Below are 22,204 nucleotides of genomic sequence, written 5' to 3' on the forward strand. Positions count from 1 at the left end.
TCTTGTAGTTTATGTGTATTGTATTTTTAGAAAACATATTTATGTATTAAGTAAATTAATTAACATTCTTCTCAATTTACACGTTTAGAAAATATCACCAGAAAATATCAGTAAACGTTAGGAACAATACGTTATTAGTAAAAAACACTTTTTGGTGTTCTATAGTGGTAACAGACCGAATTATAGTGAAAACATCAAACAACGGAAATACGTAACATATTGTTTTTAAGATCTCGCTAATAATAAGAAAAGAAAAATATTTGTTATATGTTAGAATAATATAGTTGTGTTTCATATACTATAGTACTATAAGTAATAGTGTTTAATTAGAAAACTGGAGAATTCTAGCGAAATTTCAATTATTAAGAAAATATATATAAAGTACAAAAAATTCCGAATAAACAGTACAATAATAACCGCTCAACTTGCATCAAACTCACACTCAACCTGCAACTTACTTGGTTGCAAAGTGGAATTGCTGAGCTATTAAATATTTTCATGTCCAAAGTAGATTCCCATCATCAGGATGGGCTGACTTTATGGAATCAGAAAACTGACATAGATCCGTTTGGTATTCATTTCGAGAAGCAGCGAATGCTAGTAAGGGCGAAAAAGTACAACGGTATAGTCATTATTAAGAATATAGATAGCAGATGCCTTGCCAATGCCCTGCTATTTGCTAAAGGCCTGATTGATAATAAGGATGAAAACATTCATGTAAAACTCATTATCCGAAAAAAGAACTATATCTTTAGAAACAAAATAATTGAGTAAGTGTGCTGGTGTTAATTTAAGGAATGATGGTGGGATACCAGAATTGAAATTAATTCGAAATATACATGTCATTGTAACATTACTGTGTGCGATGATTTGGCGGGGAAGAAAACATTTTTCGATTGCTTGGGCGGTGAAAAGTAAATTAATCTACTACTCATAAATAATCACTATAATCAATAAAATAATCACTAGTTTATCAGCCAGATTTAGTTATTTGTACTATTGCGATACATGTCATAAAATATAATAAAAAAGAAAAAACTGTAAGGCATTATATCCTAAATGCGAGAAAAATCCTACTTGTACAAAGCAGAGGAAGTATTGAATTGTGAAAAATGAAATTGTTGAATTGTAACAGGTGTTTTATGGTAACGAATGTATGTGGTATAATTCAAAAATGGATTTGTTTTCGCAGTTGACAATGTGTACAACATGTCTTAAAGCATACACTGCTAAGAAGGGTAGAAATCCTCATAAGTATAGAGAAACCTATTACATAAGCTGTCAAAATGTGATGCCGCTCCACTATCTATGCTATTTATGCAGTAATACGACCAATATCAATAGAGTTATATCCCTTGCTCACGGAAGAAAATATCTCATTCTAATAGAACTTCCCACGTAGAATTTGAATTTGCAATCAGTTTTCCTCCATTGCCCTCAGTTTTCCCGTGACAGAGGGATTATCGGGAAATTTCCCCTCAAATCTTCCTCTTCTTTTTAACATTTTCATACCAGTAGCTCCGGTACCTTAGGTATATAAACAAATATATTATACTGTATGCCATGCTGATTTGTACTTAGTAAGTCCTCTAAGTTTCATAAGAATCACGTAATTCTTTCTAGGGAAATAAACATTTAAATATATATAAATAGTGTGTGTGTGCTGTTCATTTTACCATACTCATTACTACAGATACAATCGCATATAACTTCCACGAAAATTACAATATTAGCACAGTTTATGCCTCATTGGGTTTGAAATAAAACATATATTGTCTACGATGTATACACCGTGTCACCATTTTATGTCTACTTAAAAAATAATAGAAAAGAAGTTAGTGGTATTTCCTAATAAGGGAACCCTTACTTACCCTAACTAAACTGTTTTAGTTGTTTGACTTTCTTCTGGGTTTGACCTCTGGAAAATCTGTTCTGAGTATCCATCCAACAGTAATCAGCTAGTATTTGTGAACTCCACTGTCCCTAGTATCTCTTCTCTATGTTGGAAATGTCCTGAAAACGTTCCCCATGTTCATGACTAACAGCACCAAGGTTTTCAGGAAAGAAATTTAGGTGGGAGTCTAGAAACCAAACTTTAAAGGACATGCAGCAACACATTTTTTGAATGATTGCAGGAAATCACTCACAATTTCACGGTAATTTGGGGCTTTCTGGTTTTCTAAATAATTCTCTGTTAAACATTTAAATGAGCACTAAGCTGGTTTCCTAACCGGAGTTAAGACATCCTCAATTTTTTGTTCATGAATCAAAGATCTTATTTGGGGGCCTACAAAAATTCCTCCCTTGATTTTAGCGTCACTAACCCGAGTAATGTTTTCCTTGAAGTAACAAAACCCTGCATTACTTTTGTCCATTGCCTTAACAAATTTTTTGAAGAGCCCCAACTTTATGTGAAGAGGAGGTAGAATTATCCTATATGGACTCACCAGTGAGGAGTAAACAACATTCTTCTCTCCAAGAGTTAATACACGCTTTGACCATTCTTTCTTGATGTAATGTTCCGCTTTGTTCCTGCTGTCTCATTCGCAGAGGAAACAAAAATATTTCGTATAACCAAGCTGCAAAACCATTAACAAAGAAATAACTTTTAAACGACTGCAAAGGGTCCAATTGCATTTCTCATACTGAATTCTTTCTAACACTATTCTGATGTTTTCAAAGATTTACTTCATATTAGTTGCATAAGCCAAAAATACTGAAACAAATTTGTTGCCATTGTGCAAAAGGACAGCCGTCAAACTACTTTTGGAAGAGTCAATAAACACTTTCCTCTCTGTACTTATATGTGCATGTTCGAGTGTATCCACCACAGTACAGACATTACTACACTAAATCATTTTCTTGAAAACAGTAGTTTTGAAACTCTGTATGACGGTTACGAAAAATATAAATTTTAGTGTCACGATAGAGCAGATTCCAGCGTCTAACACTAGAAGCAAGAAGTTCTGTCTGTATCTTGGAGAGTTTTAAATCCCGTACGATGTCATTTAGTTCACCCTGAGCTATCAGATGGGGATCCAATGTAGATTGGGTTTCCTACATAAGTAGGATTATTTTCTTCATTTGGAACTTCAGTAGTTGTCTGAAATACGTAATCCTCATTTAGACAGAATGGACAATAGTTGTAGATATATTGTATAAGTAAATACAACAGTTTATATAACGAGTTTTTCATCTAGCTTTTAGTTAAGAGTTCACGTATTAAACGAAGACAGAAAAGAATAAAAAGGAAAAGAAATGTACGTATTTGAAATTAAATAATGCAAATAAATCTAAATACATATTAAAAACAATTCTAAAATCTTTTGTAGTAAGAATTGCATACAATTATTCTAAATGATTGTTGTTTGTTTGTATTCATTCCTTGCTTCTTATTTGTCTCAATGACATGAGATTTGGAAAGATAATTTTTTAGGCGGGCCATTTATATGGAGGACAATACATATAAATCATTTGAGTATTTCATAGCTGATTCAGGATTTCAGGTGTAATGTACTATTTTGTAATATGGCGATTTTATCTTATTAAAGCTGAATGCTAAAACTAACAAGGATTATGACTAAAGTTGAATACTGTTTGGTAATGTCTAGATGCACAATTCATGGTTTCGAACATTTATAAATAGCAGTTTTGAAACTAAACATTAGCTTCAGTTCAGAAAATCTGTAGTTCATCCAGGATGAGCTTACGTGCGTAAATCAAAATTTGAAAATTGGTGTTTAATTTTTGTGATATTTTTTAAACCTTAACTGATTTATTCATAAGGTATCAAATGTGGAGATTCTAGAATACTTCCATATGAATCGCTAAAAACAATTGCGTTTTTTTTCACAACTTGGTTATAGTTGAACTACAACAACATTATCTCATTTTGTAGAACAATAGAAAATAACTTTCGCAAAATCAATGCAAATAAATAGTTCGTAACTATCAGTGCCTTACCAGACCTGCAATATCCTAAATAGATGCTAAATAATATGCACCCGCATTCACAGCTAGTCGTTATTAAATTAAATCACCGTATTACAGTACACTACAGAAAATATAGCTGAAATCCTTGCTCACCAATGTGGAACTCTACACAAATGATTTACGTACATTGTACATTTACGTACATTTAAATATCCGCCTCAATAATTAATTTTCCTTAAAACTCAAGGCGTCGAGACAACTAATAAGCAAACTAGCTATTAGAAATAGAAACAAAGATAACATATTTACAAATGTAATCTTTATTTAAGCGCGTTTAATACATAAAGTATTACGCGAAAAAAATTACCATTCCACTTCATGGGTAACACGCAACCTATTTTAACACATATTACCCTCTTGTGGAGGATGTTTACGCTTAACCCGTTTCAGTTCAAATACCTATTTTTAGGTACTGAAGTAGTGTCTTCACTATTTGACTAAGAGGTACCAAAAAGCTTTCTACTTCGGCATTGTAGAGGCATTGTAGAAAACGTTACCTATGGTTTCACGCCCTTCTGCATTGAGACATAGGGATGTTGACGTCATAACTTTGAAAAATATTTTTACGTAATGCGAACTTTTATTATTTTTTGACGGTACTTAGTTTCGATCCGAGAAGATTTAAATCTTGCACAAACATTCAGTCCAGTGAGTAGTATTTATCAGATTTTCTCACATCGCTGGAACAACAGAGATGGGGTCCAGAGGGCCGTAAAGGTAAAAAAATGTTCTAGGTCAAAAGCGCGCAAACAATAATATCGTTGAATGAATACAGCCCATGTAATTCCAGCGTGTACAAAAACAACGCAAAGACAAGAAAAGCGCATGGACAAAACAGCGCATGATAATGCAGCGCCGACAAGAACAGCGCATTGACGAAAACAGCCTATGCAAATACAGCGCAGACAAAAACAGTACATGGAAAAGGCAACACATTCAACTACAGGGTAGACAATAGCAATGCATGTAAATAGGTCTTTACACTGTGGCAAATCCGGTGACCCTGGAGGTGATGGGAGACATGCTAAGTCTCCTGCTCCTAGACGACCAATCGAACGGTTCAGTAGAGTCTTATTCAGGAATTCACACATTTGGCGACCCCAGCGAGGGGTTGACCAGTCTTGTTGAAAAATGAAGTTCTCTTCATGCAGGCTTGGAAACAACCTGTTTTGTAAAATAGCGAGATACTGCTGAACGTTAACGGTTTTTCCATTACAGAAGAATGATAAGTAAACAGATGATCGGGATATCGCACAAAATACATTGACTTTTGGCGAATCTCGAACATGTTAAATGAATCCATGCGGGTGCAGTAGGCCCCAAATTAGAACATTTTGTTTGTTTACCTGACCACTAACACAGAAAGTCGCTTCATGACTGAACACGGTGCGTCTTGCAAAAGTGTTATCATTGTCAATAGCATCCATAAGCTCGTTAGAAAATACCACACGTAACTTATACAGCATTATAACGAGTAACAGCTGTAACTTATACGGCTTCATAACCAACAGAAGTCTCAAAACATGTCAAATTTTTGTTGTTGGCAGTAGTAACTCCCGACTGGCACGACGAGTTGATTTTGACGGACTACGTTGGAAAGCGGTTTGAATTCGTGCAACATTTTATTCAGAAACACGAGCGCAGCAAGGACTCTTTCCTTTACATACACATCCTGTATCTACAAACTATTGATACAATCTGCGAATGTTCCACCCATTCGGAGGATCAATTTTATGGCTTAACCAGAAACGATTTTGCAATGAAATCACGGAATTGCACGTTGTAAACTCAAGAACAAAAATTGGTTTCTGCTGCGGAGTAGCCATTTTAAACTCATGACGGTTACCAAGCAAAACAGAATGCAACTGACATCTAGGGGTTATTATTATAAACTATACTATGTATTCGTTTCTCCAATAGCCGAGACGAGGCACAACGATCGATTGTTTGGACAAAATAAGTCTTGTTAATTGGTATATTCTTTAAGAAACAGGGTGTATATAAGGATATTATTAAATTCTTCCAAGATTTTTTTTAATATTAGTATACCGCCCAATAGTAACGAAATGTACAACGCTCATATTGTTGGACAACATTAAAGAAAGTGTAGTTTGAAATTATTCGGAGGAAAGAGAACGGAAAGAAAGACACAATGAAAGATATAATGCTTGACTCAGTATCACGTCTTTTATGAATATCGTCATTAAAGTTTGTTTAAAGTAAATATGTAAGTTATACAAATAGAATTAAAGATTCTTTTAAGACACATGAGCATGAACTTAGTTGTTATGATTTTTATAATTATTTTAAGTATTGTTGATATGTTAGTAAAATAGATCTACATGATAAAGATAGTATATATCACGTTCGCGATTTATGTGAAATGTTTATTTCGAAGTTCTTATATTCATATCAAGAGTTAGAGAAGTGATATCCAATAATTACCTTAGAAGATTTGAATAGCGAATTCATAGATAATCATCATGGGTACAAGTAAATAGATGATAGAAAAAATTCTTATTATAGTGGTGGAATGTGAAAAATATGGTATAAAACTTCAAAAATATTTAAGTTACTTTTATCTCGTTTACGATATTAGGCGAAGAATTTAAAAGTATACCGAAACATCAATAACGATTAGTAATACATCAGTGCAAGATGTATTTAAAATACTAGAGAAACAAATACTCAAATTGTGAACATAGTTTTAGTACATTTTGCCTTTACAGACCAATGTGATAGATAGAGTATGAGTTTGAAAAATTATATTACACCTTTTGCGAACTTTATTATGGTAAGCGAAGCGCCTTTATAGATGTTTTCTATGGATGAATTTTAAGAATTAAATTACACATTTTGCGCACTTTATTATGGTAAACGAAGCGCCCTTATAAATTGGAAGCGTATAATTTGTATTGGCTATTAATACAATACAATATAGATAATGATATTGAGTTTTAAAGGACAAAAAGACTGGCATTGTATTGAAAACATATTTTGAGATGTTAGATTGTTATTTACCATTATCTATGTAATAAATAACGGAGATCGTTTGTAATACTTTAAGTAAGAAAAGTGAAGTTAACATTATTGAGGAGCTACTACATAATTTTGTTAAAGGAGAAGGATATGATAAATGCATAACCGAAACAATTTAAGCAGGACTACGTAAGTCGTGAATCTTTTAAAAATCAACTTCAGAAAAACTTTAAAACAAATAATGAATCATGTGTTTAAATCAAAAATAAAAATGTTACAACAGAGCATGGTATTGGTCAACCAATAACTTTGGGCTAAAAATAATCAATTGAGAAGTAATAGAAAGAAGTTTGAAGATGTACTAAAACATTACAAGGCACATACTTAAAGAAAGATGAATCAAATATACGATCACAATTAACAAAACTAAATATTCGGATAACTGATATTTATAGACAAGAAGTAGACAATAAAAGCTTTTACGTGATACAATTGCAGAATCTGATGCTGTAGCTTTACGTCAAATTAAGTCAGTGTTCGGTAAATCTGTTACAGACTTCAAAACATCAAACAAAGAAGGAAATATGGTCATTATGAAGAAATAAACTACACGTTTATGCTGTTAAGTGAGAAGTAAAAGTGTTAAAGGTCCAATTTTCAGAATATTCAACCTATCTAATACAATAGATAGTACAAATTTCCCTCTAATTGTTAACTAATGCAATTTTAATCATATCCTGATAAACCCCATCTAAATTTATATTTAGGTTATGATCATTTGGTTCAAAATAAAACTTTTAGCTTTAGCGAAGTTAACATAATTACGATTAAACAAAAATACAACGCTGCCATGGAAGAAGGAAAATTGCTATTTGTTATTATGTACAAAGAAAAAAAACTTTAATCATTTTCGATACAATGAACGGTATGTATCTTGCTAAGTGTAAGAAATCATCAGACGAAAGGAAAGATACATTAGAAAAGAGCAAAGAAAGAACGGAAGATATATTAAAAGGGATTATGTAGTGTATGTGGTATTTAAAAAAAACTCAAATCTTTAAAAAGAAAGGTTGAATAGAAGATAAAGGTATTAGAGAAGACTTTATAAAAGAAATTCACAAGCCCACTAGAAAAATTATCCTAAGCTTTGTTGTAAAACGTATTGATGATAATTGGCAAGCTGCTCTAGTACAAATAGAGCGTCGGATATAAAAAAAAATGTTTCAAAATTAACCAAACACTATAAGTATTTAATAAGAATTAATGATGTGTTCTCTACATATCCATTGGCTGTTCGTGTTAAAGATAAGAATGGAAAGAATATTACAGAAGCGTTTGAATCAGTATTAAAAATTAGAAAACCTAGTAACTTACACACTGACCAGGGAAAAATTTTAAAACAAAGCTTTTAAAGAGTTTTTGAAGAAGTGTAGTGTTGTCCATTAACCAACTTGTAATGGTAAAAACCTTCCATCATAGAACGCTTCAACAGAACTATTAAAAAAAAACTTGTGGAAGATATTTACTACGCAAGGAAATTATAAAATTACAGAGATATTAGCAACATTAGTTAGCGAATATAATAGTAAAGCACATAGAAAAATTGGTATAAACCTTGTAGAAGCTAATAAAAATAATGAGCAAAAATATTAGAGGACTTGTATAAGAAAGAATATAAGTGTGTTAAAACTAAATATAAAATTAATGATTCGAATAAGTAAATCTAAAAGTGTGTTTGAGAAAGAAAATATGCCTAACTGGTCAACAGATGTATTTGTTATTAAGGAGTTTATTACATCCAATCCACCAACATACAGAATAAAATGTTTAGATAACGATGAAGAACAAGGAAGGCTGTATCACCAAGATTTATTAAAAACTAAATACAAAGATGAATATCTTGTTTAAAGAGTTTTACGAAAGAAAGGTAGTAAAGTGTTTGTCAGATTGCTAGGGTTTGATGATTCTCATAATAATAGGAAAGATAATGTTGTAGTTTAAGTTTAGTATGATTTGTATTTTGATGGGTATTACTCATAAAAGGTTTCTAAGATTCGGTGGTAGCATATATTTCTAGCGTCAGAAAAACGAGAATGGAAATAATTAAGAGATTTTTTCATTTGCATTCTTAAGAGCTTATGATGAAAAAAGCTATGACCGAGATTCCGACAACCGCTCTAATAGCCGGCCACTTCAAAAATCAACATACTTACTAAACGTGTTATTTCGAATTATCAGGTGCCCCTTCTAAGAGCGAGACTCTTAGAAATTAACCAAACTATTTTCTTCATTCGAAATATGCGTAGTATGGATAACGCACAGTTTAAACGGTATTTGCTACGAACAGATTAAAGGTAATTTTTGGCATGGTTTATTTGGTGATTCTAAATTGATCATTGGTAAAGAGATCATTAACAGATTAAAGGTAAATCATTGGTACATCAACGCTACTAAGTTATGTGAAGATGGTGGTAAGAGATTTGATTATTGGCTAGAAAATAAAGGCTAATGGCACATGTTTCCAGAGCCACAATTCCGGCTGTTAAAAATATTAAAAAAGTAATATTTGGATAGATAGGGAGAAAGGATACTTGAACTTACGAAGTTGATTTAATATGGTCAAAAGAGACTTAAACATTAGTAAGAAAACCAAAAAACTCTCAAGAACAAATAAACTATTATTAGGAAAACAACAGCTCAAAATCTTCTTAGTTTCTGGTTATCCATTGAATATTACCTTTATTTTAAAACCAGTCATAACGGTTTCAATACGTAAATGAGTCCTTTGATCAACAGCTACATCATCAGTTAAATATATAATCATATTTGGTATCATACTTTAGCATAATATTAATCATGTGATGAGTCATCATCAAGATCTATATCATCATATGTGTCATCATCAACATCTAGATCATCATGTGGATCATCATCAACATAAAATTATCTTCTAAAATATAACACACACGATCAAATACAAATTTAAGAGATAATTTTTTAACATCTATCATATTCGATTACAGTTCTTCTGTATGTAATAATATAAATCATTTCATTTTTATATATAAGCTAACAAAAATGAAATCTTTCCCGAATTATCTCATAGAAGTGAATATTGCAAAATTTCTTCCAAAGTTCTTTTATTGAATCAAAATAGTATAGTCCCGTGACTTATGGTAATACTAGACTTGTGGTCTGCCGGCTATGATCTCTATCCATCTGAAACAGTAAAAATAAAACCTGGTCATATACATTTACTTAAAACTTGAGGTGATATAGATAGTGGATATCAAGGAGAAGTTGTGGTGGTAATTAAGAAAAGAACGTCAATAATATGGTCTATTTGCGAGCTATTTGGGGCTAACGAAATTCTTAGATTTTTAAAGTTATTTCATTGTGGGAAACTATTCTTAAAGATCTCAGGGTATTGCTCAGTTAGTTTAAAAAAACATGAATCATTAACAATTGAAGTAAATACAAAATTTGATAACGAGAGCAAAAAAGGTTCTGGAGGTTTCGGATCATCGGATGCAATTTGATGTGGCATCTCTATTCGAAATAGTAGCTAAACACACGTAAATAGAAAGTCGACAGGAATTTTATCTTTAAATTCTAAAAGAAAAGATTTTGTTAAAGGTTGTCTCAGTGAAATCTCTATCCAGCATACTCTATCACCATAATATCTTATACAGTTCTCAGATAAAGTTTGAAACCATGATATATAATCCCATTTAAGTTTATCAGCAAACTCTCTGGCGAAATCTTATAAATATGAACATGAGCTAAAATTTTTCAAAAAAAATCTTCAGATAATTTCCTGTTTGATATAGTCCCCCATTCAACCTTATCAGCAAACTCTCTTATGCAATTTGGGGCCACAGTGGCTCAGTGGTAGAGCGTTCACTTCTGGTGCTTGGGGTCCCGGGTTCGATCCCAACCCCCGCGAATTGAAATTTTGGTGGACAAACACCGTGTGCGAGCGTTTTCTCGGGGGTTCTCCCGTTTCCTCCCCTTCCTTTATTCCACCATTTCATTCATTACTCATCACCGTCTCCTTTCGCCTAACCGGCATAACCGTTGGACGTTAAACTCAAAGATTTCATTTCATTTTTTCTCTTATGAAATTTTCTGTTAAGTCCTTAGATGTTATAGTCAAGCAGTTAACTCTATCTGCAAACACTCTTATGGAATCTTTTGATAAGTCATTGTACGTTAAGTCTTCCCAAATAATTTTAACCTTGAATTTAAGTATAAAATCTTCTGACAACCTCTGTATGACAACTCTTTCTAATTTATTTTATCTTTATATTTACCTATAACATCTTTTGTAACATTTCCCGTAAAACGCATGTAAGACCATTGCCGATCTGTTAGTGTATCTAATATTTCATCAGATAAATTCGAAACATGCTTCTCAATAATATTTGTATAAAGAGTTCGATATTTTCCTTAACAGTATTTATCAATGATCTAACATATGAACATCAATGAGAAATTAATTAAATCAGGAATATCAAATTTAACTCTTTCATCTGGAACATCATATTCTAAGTAATAACACAGACATTTAATACAGGTGTAAGAGGAAATGCTTGTTTAACAAGTGATATATTCTATTACAACTTTCTGTAAACAATATAGGTAATTTCATTTTTAAAGATGTTCTATATTATAAATGTGGAGAAACATTGTGATACAACAAATAAACATTTTACACTTATTCATGAATATCTTAAATACATAGCATGCGCACTACAAAAATAAAAAATTGGTAAAAGAAAAGAAAATATTGTTAAAAGAAATAGAGTTAAAATTGAAAACAAAAAGCTGGATTAGAAATATACACACTACATTCAAATTGGGATAGCGATAGAGAAATCAAGCATAGATACATTCTTACGTATATAATTTAGAAAGTAATTACTTACGACTTTAATTCATAATCTCATAGAAGTCACTCTATAATAAATAAGATGAGTAGTGTTAAGAAAAAATTAAATCAGATCAACATTTGCAAGAACAAAACAGGAAGATGCAATCTTTAGTTAAAAATACTGTAGTGGAGTTATGAGTATATGTAAAGAGAATGGGAAAAGAGGTTATTCGTGACTAAGGAAAGTAGAACTTATTGATCATATTAATGACAGTCTTAAGAACAATATAAGAAAAATGAAATCAGATCAAAATTTGCAAAAGACAAAACCAGAAGGTGAAATTTTTAGTAAAAAATACTGTAGTAGAGTTAAGGGTGTATATAAAGAGAAACGGATATTCGATAAAAAGAAACGGATATAAAAGGTTATTCCCGACTGCGAATAGTCGAACTGATTTACTAACTAGATAAAGATGATTTAAAAGTATTTAAAGAAAGCCTAAGGAAATATTCCCATTCAAAGAAGACATTTTCGAGAACTGACACATAAAAGATTAGATAGAAAGAAAGCTTTAAGTTTCCGTTTGAAGAAGGAGTAATTGAAGAACCAAGAGTGAAACCTGAACCTCCGCCGAGTAATGTAAACCTCGAAGACTCAGTGTGTAAATAAAAATTAAAAATATGGAGATTCAAAACAGATTATAGAGAACATGATTGTCCAGAACAATATATGACTTCAACATCGAAAGGCTTTAATACAAATGCTGAACACAGCACACAGAAACATGGTTTGTTAAAATCTAATCATTTGAAAGACTGTCAATATAAGAAAGAAAAGAAATTCTGAACTTTTACTTTAGCACTAGTAACAAAGAGATATCCCAATCAACCAATCAAAAAGAATTCAAAACAGATGCTAAAGAAATATTAAGAACAAGAATTAACGAATTCAAAGTTAGAGATTCTTTATGGGCTCTTATGAATATAAACTACATAGAGATAGTATTTAATAAATATGCAGTGCATGGAGAATCATCATACATAGAACTAACAAATGAAATTAAAAGAAAAAATCTGTTATTAGTGTAAAGAAATTGTTATGTAAGAACAAAGATGAAAAACGAGTCTTATTTCAATTGTCTGTGCTCTATATCCGGTTGAAAAAATCGACAGCGACTATCAAAGTACAGGCATGTTTTTAAAGACCCCGAAGAAAGATTAAAATATATTGATTGTGCTGTAAAACCAAGTAACATTCCTAAAATTGAAAGACTCGATATATCAATTCACGCTTACAAATACAACAAAGAATATATGATATACGTTTTACATCATGATCAAAACTAAACAGACACTGACGTAAATCTATTATATATAAAAGAAGAAACTATAATACCCTATTTTTAGATTGAAGATCTAAGTAGGTTAGTTAGTAGTCAAATAATTAAATGGAGAGCTCGAAATTACATATGTGATAGATGTTGTAATCTTTTAATCACAAAATGAATTACATAAAAATGTGAGAGATTGTTGTACTCTCGAAGCTGTTAATATAGAAATACCATGAGAAGATATAGGCTGAATTTCATAATTACTTATACACGATGCAAATTCCATTTCTGATTTAAAATGTTTAATTATTATGCTTAATAATAATGCTTAATAATGCTTAATATAAGGTTATGGAATATGATGAAAATAATGCAGAAAGCGTATCATATACGAAAAAAATATCAACTGCATATGCCATCTAGGCTCTGTCATTATATTTTCAAATGTGAAGGAAGTAAAACAAATTTAGTTGTGTTTAGACGTAAAGATGCAGCTAAGACGTTCATACGGCCGAAGAAATATCAAACATGTATATAATAGATAACGAATTAACTTTCATACCTGAACAGCGAGAAGAACTCAACGAATCTAAATCCTGCTTCTACTGTAAAGAGAAATGTGCTCCAGTAAATCATAAAGTTAAACATCACGATCATATAACTCGAGAGTTTGTGGCAGCTTTATGTATTAATTGTAATCTGAAAGTTAAAGTACTTAAGCTTGTGCCAGTGCTTATATGTATGTGTCAGTGGTTATGTAGCTAAAATACTGAATTACTGGCAACTGCATTGTAAGTGAGAGTAACGTGTTGTTCTTTTTATTAAAAACAAATACATTGATATTAGAACTATAATTTTCGTTGTTTGTATGCTATATGAAGGAACTGGTGTTTATTTTAATATAAATGCATTAGAAGAGAAAATACTTGTTACTGAAGTATATGATAGAAAACTGAAAATATTTAATACTTTATTTTAAATTTTCTACAGATATTAACAACGTAAGTGGATGACTAACTGTTTGTCCATTTAACGGGAGTCGCTGAGGTCGATACATTTTGTTTGGGTTACGATATGAGGATTTTAAAACACTTGTTAACTCAATTACTTTAAATTAAAAACAACATATAATCTTGTATGCAAAATGCTCTGATTCAAAAGCGCACTCAAACGAGGGATCCAAAGGACCCAGAACATCTAAAACGTTCTAACCTAGCAAAGTTTTTAACACTTTCTTAAGAGAATTATGGTTGTTGTAGGAGAGAAATGCGTGATATACTGTAGAAAATATGATGTTGCACTCCCTTGCATTCTTTATGTTTTTATAAAAAGAAGTTACTGTACTAATTTGCTGAGAATATAGGTGATATTACTTTAAAATTACGTATCGCGTCATTGAAAGTAGAAATGCTACTTCGATATTGCTTAAACACAGTGACTGTTAGTGTTAGGTACCCCTACAAATTATTTCAAGGTGTCCAGACCCTTACTTGAAATATGCTTTTTAAGAAAAATAAATCTTAGAGAGCTCAATACTTCGAGGTAAAGGATAAAATGTTTATAAAATGCATAGGAGTATACAGGAGCAACACTCTTTTATAAGAAGATGATAACGTAAAATACTTATTCCGTTTTATATAGTAAAGGGACAAGTTTGTACTGTCGTGAATAATTACCTTGGACTTGAAACTCAAACACAGCCCTTTTGTTAGGAACCACTAGGAAACCTACGTATAACAGATTGACACAGAATGCGGACTTTTTTTTTTCTGGGAATAACTATTGTATGGAAACATGTTGAAAAATTGTAGACCCCACAGTGAGGTATAGTCGAATATAAGAATAAAGTATTATGCAGAATGATGTAGTATACGGAAGAGCAGGAGAACAATGTGACTCAGTGGTAGAACAACAATTATTGATGTTCATGATTCAAAACTAACTAAGTAAACTTTGTGTCGAATATTTGTACATTTGTACTAGTGGGTAACGTTGAAAAGTGAATAATTGTGAAATGTTAAAATGAAGAAAGTGGTATGAAACTGGATAACCCAGAGAAATTCCACAGATTTTTGTCTATTACAACTGTGATGGTTTGGGATTGAACCGAAGATCCGCGTACCAGAGGGTTGCACTTTACCAATGTACCAATCTTTTCGTGCATAGAAGCATTCCGTATAGTGATAATCAAAAATATCAGATATATTTCTAGTAGATTTTCTGCTCAGATTGTTAAATAACGCACTTTTTCTACTAACATTTCAATAGTGAAATGATGCAAGTGACAATGTATAAGGGATAATAAATATTGAATGGTCGTATAAGGTAATCTCTAATATTTAAAGTTAGATAAATTGAATCACAAGCACACAAATTATGTTCAAAGAATCAATACAAAGAACTTACATCCTTGAGTTTATCGCCCTCCTATAATGCAACTAGTTAGTTTGTTAGTTTATAATAATTTAAGTTGAATGCTAGGTAAGATGAAATTTCAAATAGTTATTAAAAGTACAGATAAAGAAACATTTCGTCTTTGGAAAGTTCATTTATCTCTAATTTTGATACCAAAAGATAGTTCTAGGCAGCAAAGTTAGTTATGTGATCTTATGATTCGTGAAAATGGTTTTGTCCACACCCATGGAATTGTTTGTCCATCACAAATTCACACGTTCTGAGAATGAACTATGCAATAACATTTTACAAACACTACCTTGTTCCCTTTCCAAGTTTTAGCTACTGGCATAAGGATACGAAGTTACCATCTGATAAAAAATAATAATTATATTTGGTTGTCGATCTAAAAACCTGGATAGTCTCAGCTTGAGAACAGATATTGCTTTTCTTAATTCTTTTGCACGGTGGGAGCTTCCAAGTTTAGTTCATCTCTGCATGTTCTTATTTTCTTCATTGTGTTTAAAGTTTTGCATTTTTTAAAAAAGTTCCAAGTTGGAAGACAGCGAAAATACTTATTCCGACAAGGGTCTTATACACCCATCTAATAGCTTTGGTATTTTAAATGCAAGTGTGCTTTGGTATTGGTATTTTAAATAAAGCTGTGATATTAAAACTATTGTACGTGGACCATAGGTAGTTCTTCAAATCTATAAGTCTTGCCATCTTAAACAATAATCCGAAAAGAACAAAATAAAATTCATGTGAGCTGTGTATCACATACTATAATAAGAATACCAAACAGTTATTGATTATCCAATAGTATTATAAAATATTCTTTAGTGCCTTAAAAATATTTAACTTCTGCTGCGTAATGGGTCCATGGTTTGCTCTTAGGCCGTCAAGTTGTTATTATGGTTGACGCACAGCATTTAAGCAAGCTTCCGCAGGATTCTCATATTTCCTCCCTGGAAAATCAATCCACTCCAAGTAATATTTTTTTTATTGTTTCCAAAGAAATCGCAAACTAAACTAAACCTTCAATGTACATTATTTATTGATAATTATAAGGTATAATAATAGCGTAGTTATGATTCTATTGCAAGAGAGGAAGGAAGATCAAATTAAAGACGTGTTATATACGACTAAACTAATCCAATTTTGAAAGAATAGCTGCTCTTAATTTCGTAGAATGCTCTTAACTATCTAGCATAATTATTAACGGACCGAAATCATATTCACGAAATAATTTAAATGTCGGCTATAAGCAGGGAATTCCTATTATTTTTGAATTCAAAATTTTTGTCGTTGTAACTTCTATCGAGGAAGTTACGGTTTAAATATATGCAACGATAATCATGCCTGTTATACTGTATAATTATGAAATATGTTATCTTACTTACTCTGAAGGAAGTCGTTTAGGTAAAAGGAGAGGCTAATAGAGCCATTGAATGAATGTGGTAGAAAATGGAAGTACCAAGAGAAAAAATAATGATGTCCACAAAGTTTTCTTAGTTTTGCATCATGAACCTAAAAAATCTTCTTCTTCAAGTGAGTCACATTGATGTCCTGCTCTTCCACATAACACATCATTCTGCATAAAACTTTTTTTCCATTATTCGATTATACCTCGCTGTGGATCTACAAGTTTTCAAGTTGTTTCCATACAAAAGTTATTCCCAGAAACTAAAAGGCGTCTGCGTTGTGTGTCAATCTTTTATAGGTAGGTTTTCTAGTGGTTGCCTAATAAAAGGGTTATGTTTGATTTTCAAGTCAAAGGTAATTATTCACAACAGAACAAACCTGTCCTTCTACTACAGAAAACGGAATAAGTATTTCGCGTTGTCATGTTCATAAGAAGCTCTCCTGATGTATCCTCCTATGCATTTCATAAACATTTTATCCTTTACCTCAAAGTATCGAGGTCTCTAAGAATTATTATTTTTAAAAAGCATATACCAAATAAGGGTATGAACACCTTGAGATAATTTGAAGGAGCATCCAGAACTAACAGTCACTGTGTCTAAACATTATTGAAGTAGTATTTCTACTTTCAATAACATTATTCGTAATTTTAAAATAATATCACCTATATTTTCAGCAAAATAGTACAATAACTTCCTTTTATAAGAAAATAAAGACTACAAAGGTGACGTGGCATCATCATTTCTAGAGTATGTACGCATTTCACTCCTACAACAACCATAATTATAATAATAAAGTGTTCAAATCTTTCTTAGTTTGGAAAGTTAAGGGAATGTTCATGGAATGTTCAGTTAAATATTCAGGGAGCAATGGATCACTAGTTTGGGTGCGCCTTTGAATCAGAGCACTTTACATACAAGATTATATGTTGTTTTCCATTTAAAGTAATTGAGTAAACAAGAGTTTTAAAATCGTCATATTGTAGCCAAAACAAAATGTATCGATCTCAGCGGCTCCCGTTCAATGGACAAACTGTTCATCATTTACTTACGTTGGTAATGTCTGTAGAAAATTTAAAATAAAATATTAAATATTTTCAGTTTTGTATCATATTCGAAAACAAGCTTTTTTTCTTCTAATGCATTGCATCTTAAAATAAACACCAGTTTCTTCATATAGCATACAAACAACTAAAATTATATTTCTAATATCAATGTACTTCTTTTATAAGAGAACAATACGTTAGTCTCACTGACAATTGAGTTGCCAGTATTTCAGTATTTAAACAGTAAAGTATTATTTACATATGTAAGTTCAAATGTTTGTAAACTATTGAATTTTTAATGTTACAATGATATTGATTAATCCATTTATAGAATAATATTTGCAGTTGAGTGTTCTGTAACCCTTTGAAATTTTACACCTTTCTTATATGATGATAAACTAAAATAATATATGAGGACTAAACATATTATTCTATTCATACAAAATCAGGTGCATATGCTACAGTGTCTCAGTGTTCATTTACAGCATTATATAATTATTTATATTTCTCCAAAAACATTTCTACTAATTATTTCAATATGTTTCAACATACATATTGTCTTAAAGTAAAGATAAGAGAATTGTTTGTTATAAAATATAATTGTTTGTAAATTCTAGGGTTTCGCCAAGATTTGCATTATTTCGTATAACTTTCTTTCTCCGTAAGTGATCAAGTGATACTCATAGATTTTCGTACGTTGCCGGAGGATACATTATAAAATATTTTGGTAATAAATGTTGCTTCCAAGTAACTGTGGTGTCTCTGTAAGCAAACAGGGAATTTGAAAGGAAAGAGAAACATGTGTTTTTCTGATGTTTCTTCGTTTTGTTCTAAATCTAAACAAATATTGTAAATTTTTGAAGAAATGTTATGTTATACGTAAAAGAAGTTGCAGCTGGTGGCCATCATGAATTTTCACTCTTCGGAACACATTTTGTTCTTGTTAAAATCTCAAATCTGATTCTCGGATGTTTTAAGACTCTGAAAATAATAAATTTCATGTAGCTTTGTGGGAGTCCATTATGTGCTAACCAACGTCCTCCTCTATTACGTTTATTTTTAATGGTAATATTTATATTCTTGAATATGTTTCAGTTAGCAGAACCTTTGGAATTTAACGAAAACATACAACCTGTAAAATTTCCTAGTAGAAGAAAAGCAGAAGAACTAGAGGCTGGGACTTTCGTATATGTAACCGGTTGGGGAGATATGACGGTAAATATAACTCATATGTTTTTATGTTAACTCGTATGACTTGCAATATGTCTTTTAGAAGTGTAATTCATATACATTTTCATAACAAAATAATTATTTACAATTATATCAGCTAACACTCTGCCTACGTTAGTTTTGGACTACATTGAGGTGATTTAGCACTAGAACGTTTTGATTTTATTTATTTTTACGTCATTGATTTAGATATCAGATTGAATTCTATATTGCGGCCTATAACTATTTGAACTAAAGAGAGTCTTGCAAAAGAAAACATATATTAGGAATATCTATAACATTCTAGAAAACGTACTAGTTAAGTCAAACACACGACAGTGCAAGAAATGTCCACCATAAAAAGTTTGTACACAATGATGTGTCTATATCTTCCGCAAATTCTATTACTAACCACGTATTTGTTTCAGGGCTGTAATATATTACAGTTTTCCGAAATAATGTAACAGTGTTTACCTTTTTATAAATTATACTTATAAAACTTGCAAATTCATAATGAATATACCAATATTATTTATGCTATACCTGACAAACACGAATATACCTGTAATAGTCCGATGTATTCCTGTAGTTGAATTTCTTTTAAATCCCACCAAGGTATTTGTCGTCTCAGTTAATTCATCATTCTTCTTCTTATTCTTCTTCTTGGAATCTATTTACATCATTTGTTCTGTATTAGGACATATATCTTCCAGAACCTCAACCTAAGAGGCATTTGGTCTGTTGTTTTCAGGTGAAATTAACAATAATCATAAACCTGGTGCAGCCAAAGTGTTCAAATATTACAAGCTTTTGTGAAACCAAAATCGTATATACACATTTATAAATATTCACTGAATAAGACATTGATTCCATTTACTTAGTACATTGTTTAGAAAAATAAAGTAATTGATGATAAAAATACACTTATATTTACGACGTGTGTAGTAATGTCAAAACGGTCAAGTAGAAATATTATTAGAATGTAAACAGAATAAACTCTTTTCATTGACATTTGGAAAATGGAAGGAGAAAGATATCTAAATTATATCATAGAGTAGGAAACCTGAAAATGTAAAGTGATTCAGCTGAAAATTAACAAAAAAGCATTTGGCTGCAAGTGTGGAATACTGATTTACATAATTAAAGTAAACGCGAAACTTATGCAAATTTACCAGAACTTATTTTAATAATTGCGAAGCATTCAAAATGGTATTTAAAACGATGCTCCGAATAGCCGAGCCGAAATTTATACGCTGTATCCCTAATATGATGAGAATAAGAGGAAATAGGCATAGGGAAACAATTGCGATCTTTCTTCAGCGCTTACGTGAAATGCATTAAACATTTACAGCGGGCTAATTGACTACCTTTGATGTATAAATCATTCGATATCCTGATCATAATTTCTGTAACAGCGATTGATTTTCCTGGTAAATTATTCTACAATCAACCAATACATATACAGATAATCCACTTAGGGGTAAAAATGAGCGAACCAGAAAACGCTTTGGGAGGGTAATAAACATGAAAGTAATAAAGAAGAGTACAAATGAGTGCAAGTACATTGAAGTAGCCAGCTCGATTACAGTTCAGAGTAGTAAACCCAAACGTCGCTGAACGTAGTGACCTCAAGCCGAAGTAAACGCAAACCGTAACGAAATTGAAGAGCGTTAGCTCCAGGGATCCTAGTAAGTCTGATCCTTATTGGAGGTTTTGAGACAGAACCTAACTAGGCGGAAGACTCTAAGAGAGTGGGAACTAAACACCATGGAAGCTAAAGAACAGGAGTTCACTACCTGCACATGTAACCATTTTCAATGTGAACGCGAAGTTATAAATAAAAATGAGAGCAATAAACGCTACATGTTGACATGCGTAGAACGAAATATTTTAAGTGAGTATTAATGGCGAAGAGGAGAGAAGCCAATCAAGTTTAGTCCTCATCTATTTTTTCTGCTTTACCGAGCTATGGAAAATAACATAGCTATGGGCATATCCTCTACTTTATAATATCCTTGTCAATTTCAGAAACTAAACTTGTTCGAATGTACTAACACTGGAAACGTTTTCACTTATGCAGGAAGTTTGTCTGACTCTGTAGTCACTGTCATTTTACTTGCTGGTATATAATAAAGGTTTAACTCTAAGTTTGGTATGGCGTAAAAACGATTTGTGGAAGGCGTACACAGAGAAAGGAAATAAATGGAAAGAATGCAAATTTTGCAAAAGATATAGAGAATTGCATATCGAGGAAATGTCAGGCAACATATTAAAGTAATACACGTGCCCACAATATATAACTTCTCCTAACAAGCTGCATAAGTGTATCCTTGTTTAGTCGGTCTATTGAAAGCCAAGAGGTATATACAATTACAAGGTCACCAAATTTATACTAATCATTAGATTATGGTATACTGTCAACGTGAAGTTCGATTGCAACTTCATCACGACAATTAATTAAATTAGACACAACAACAACAACAACAACAACAACAACAACAACAACAAAAACTCGCAAGAACATTTATAAACTCCAATCATACTTTTGTGGGAAGCTAAACATTCAAAACCAAGAAAAAGGATATTCGTTCTCTTGTTGATTGCATGAAACAGAAGATAAAACAGTACGGACATATTTTGACCGTAAGAAATTTTCTTCATAAGCAAACTTTAAGTAAGGCACATATTGCGCACACAATTTGCCGGTAACAAAACGTTTTCAAAAGCAAATATTAAGGAGGGATTAAAAAGCTGTGTGGTAGACCAATTTTCTTGATCCTTCTGTGCAAAGGTGGGCAAATTCCCAGGAAGATAGTTTTCTGAATTATTCCCTGGGAAAATACCGGGGACCATTCCGAAAAATGGGAATATTTCAGGAATTTATATACAAACACAAAGAAAATTGCATTCTATTACAATATTATGGTTTCAAAGTTAAATTCGTTTTTTAACTCA

At 31.7% G+C, this 22,204-nt stretch overlaps 1 protein-coding gene across 2 annotated transcripts in view; it reads left to right on the forward strand.

The window, feature by feature from the left end:
- Nucleotides 1-22,204, forward strand: part of LOC145683317 (trypsin-1-like) — a 632,151-nt gene that overhangs the window by 321,773 nt on the left and 288,174 nt on the right. For both annotated transcript variants that reach the window (XM_081754670.1, XM_081754672.1), the window contains exon 5: nucleotides 19,136-19,255. In XM_081754670.1, the coding sequence (XP_081610796.1) occupies nucleotides 19,136-19,255 (120 nt within the window). The remainder of the gene's footprint in view (nucleotides 1-19,135; nucleotides 19,256-22,204) is intronic.

This window comes from Thermobia domestica, chromosome 4 (assembly GCF_964235325.1).
Source record: "Thermobia domestica chromosome 4, izTheDome1.hap1.1, whole genome shotgun sequence".
In the NCBI taxonomy this organism is placed as follows: Eukaryota; Metazoa; Arthropoda; class Insecta; order Zygentoma; family Lepismatidae; genus Thermobia; species Thermobia domestica.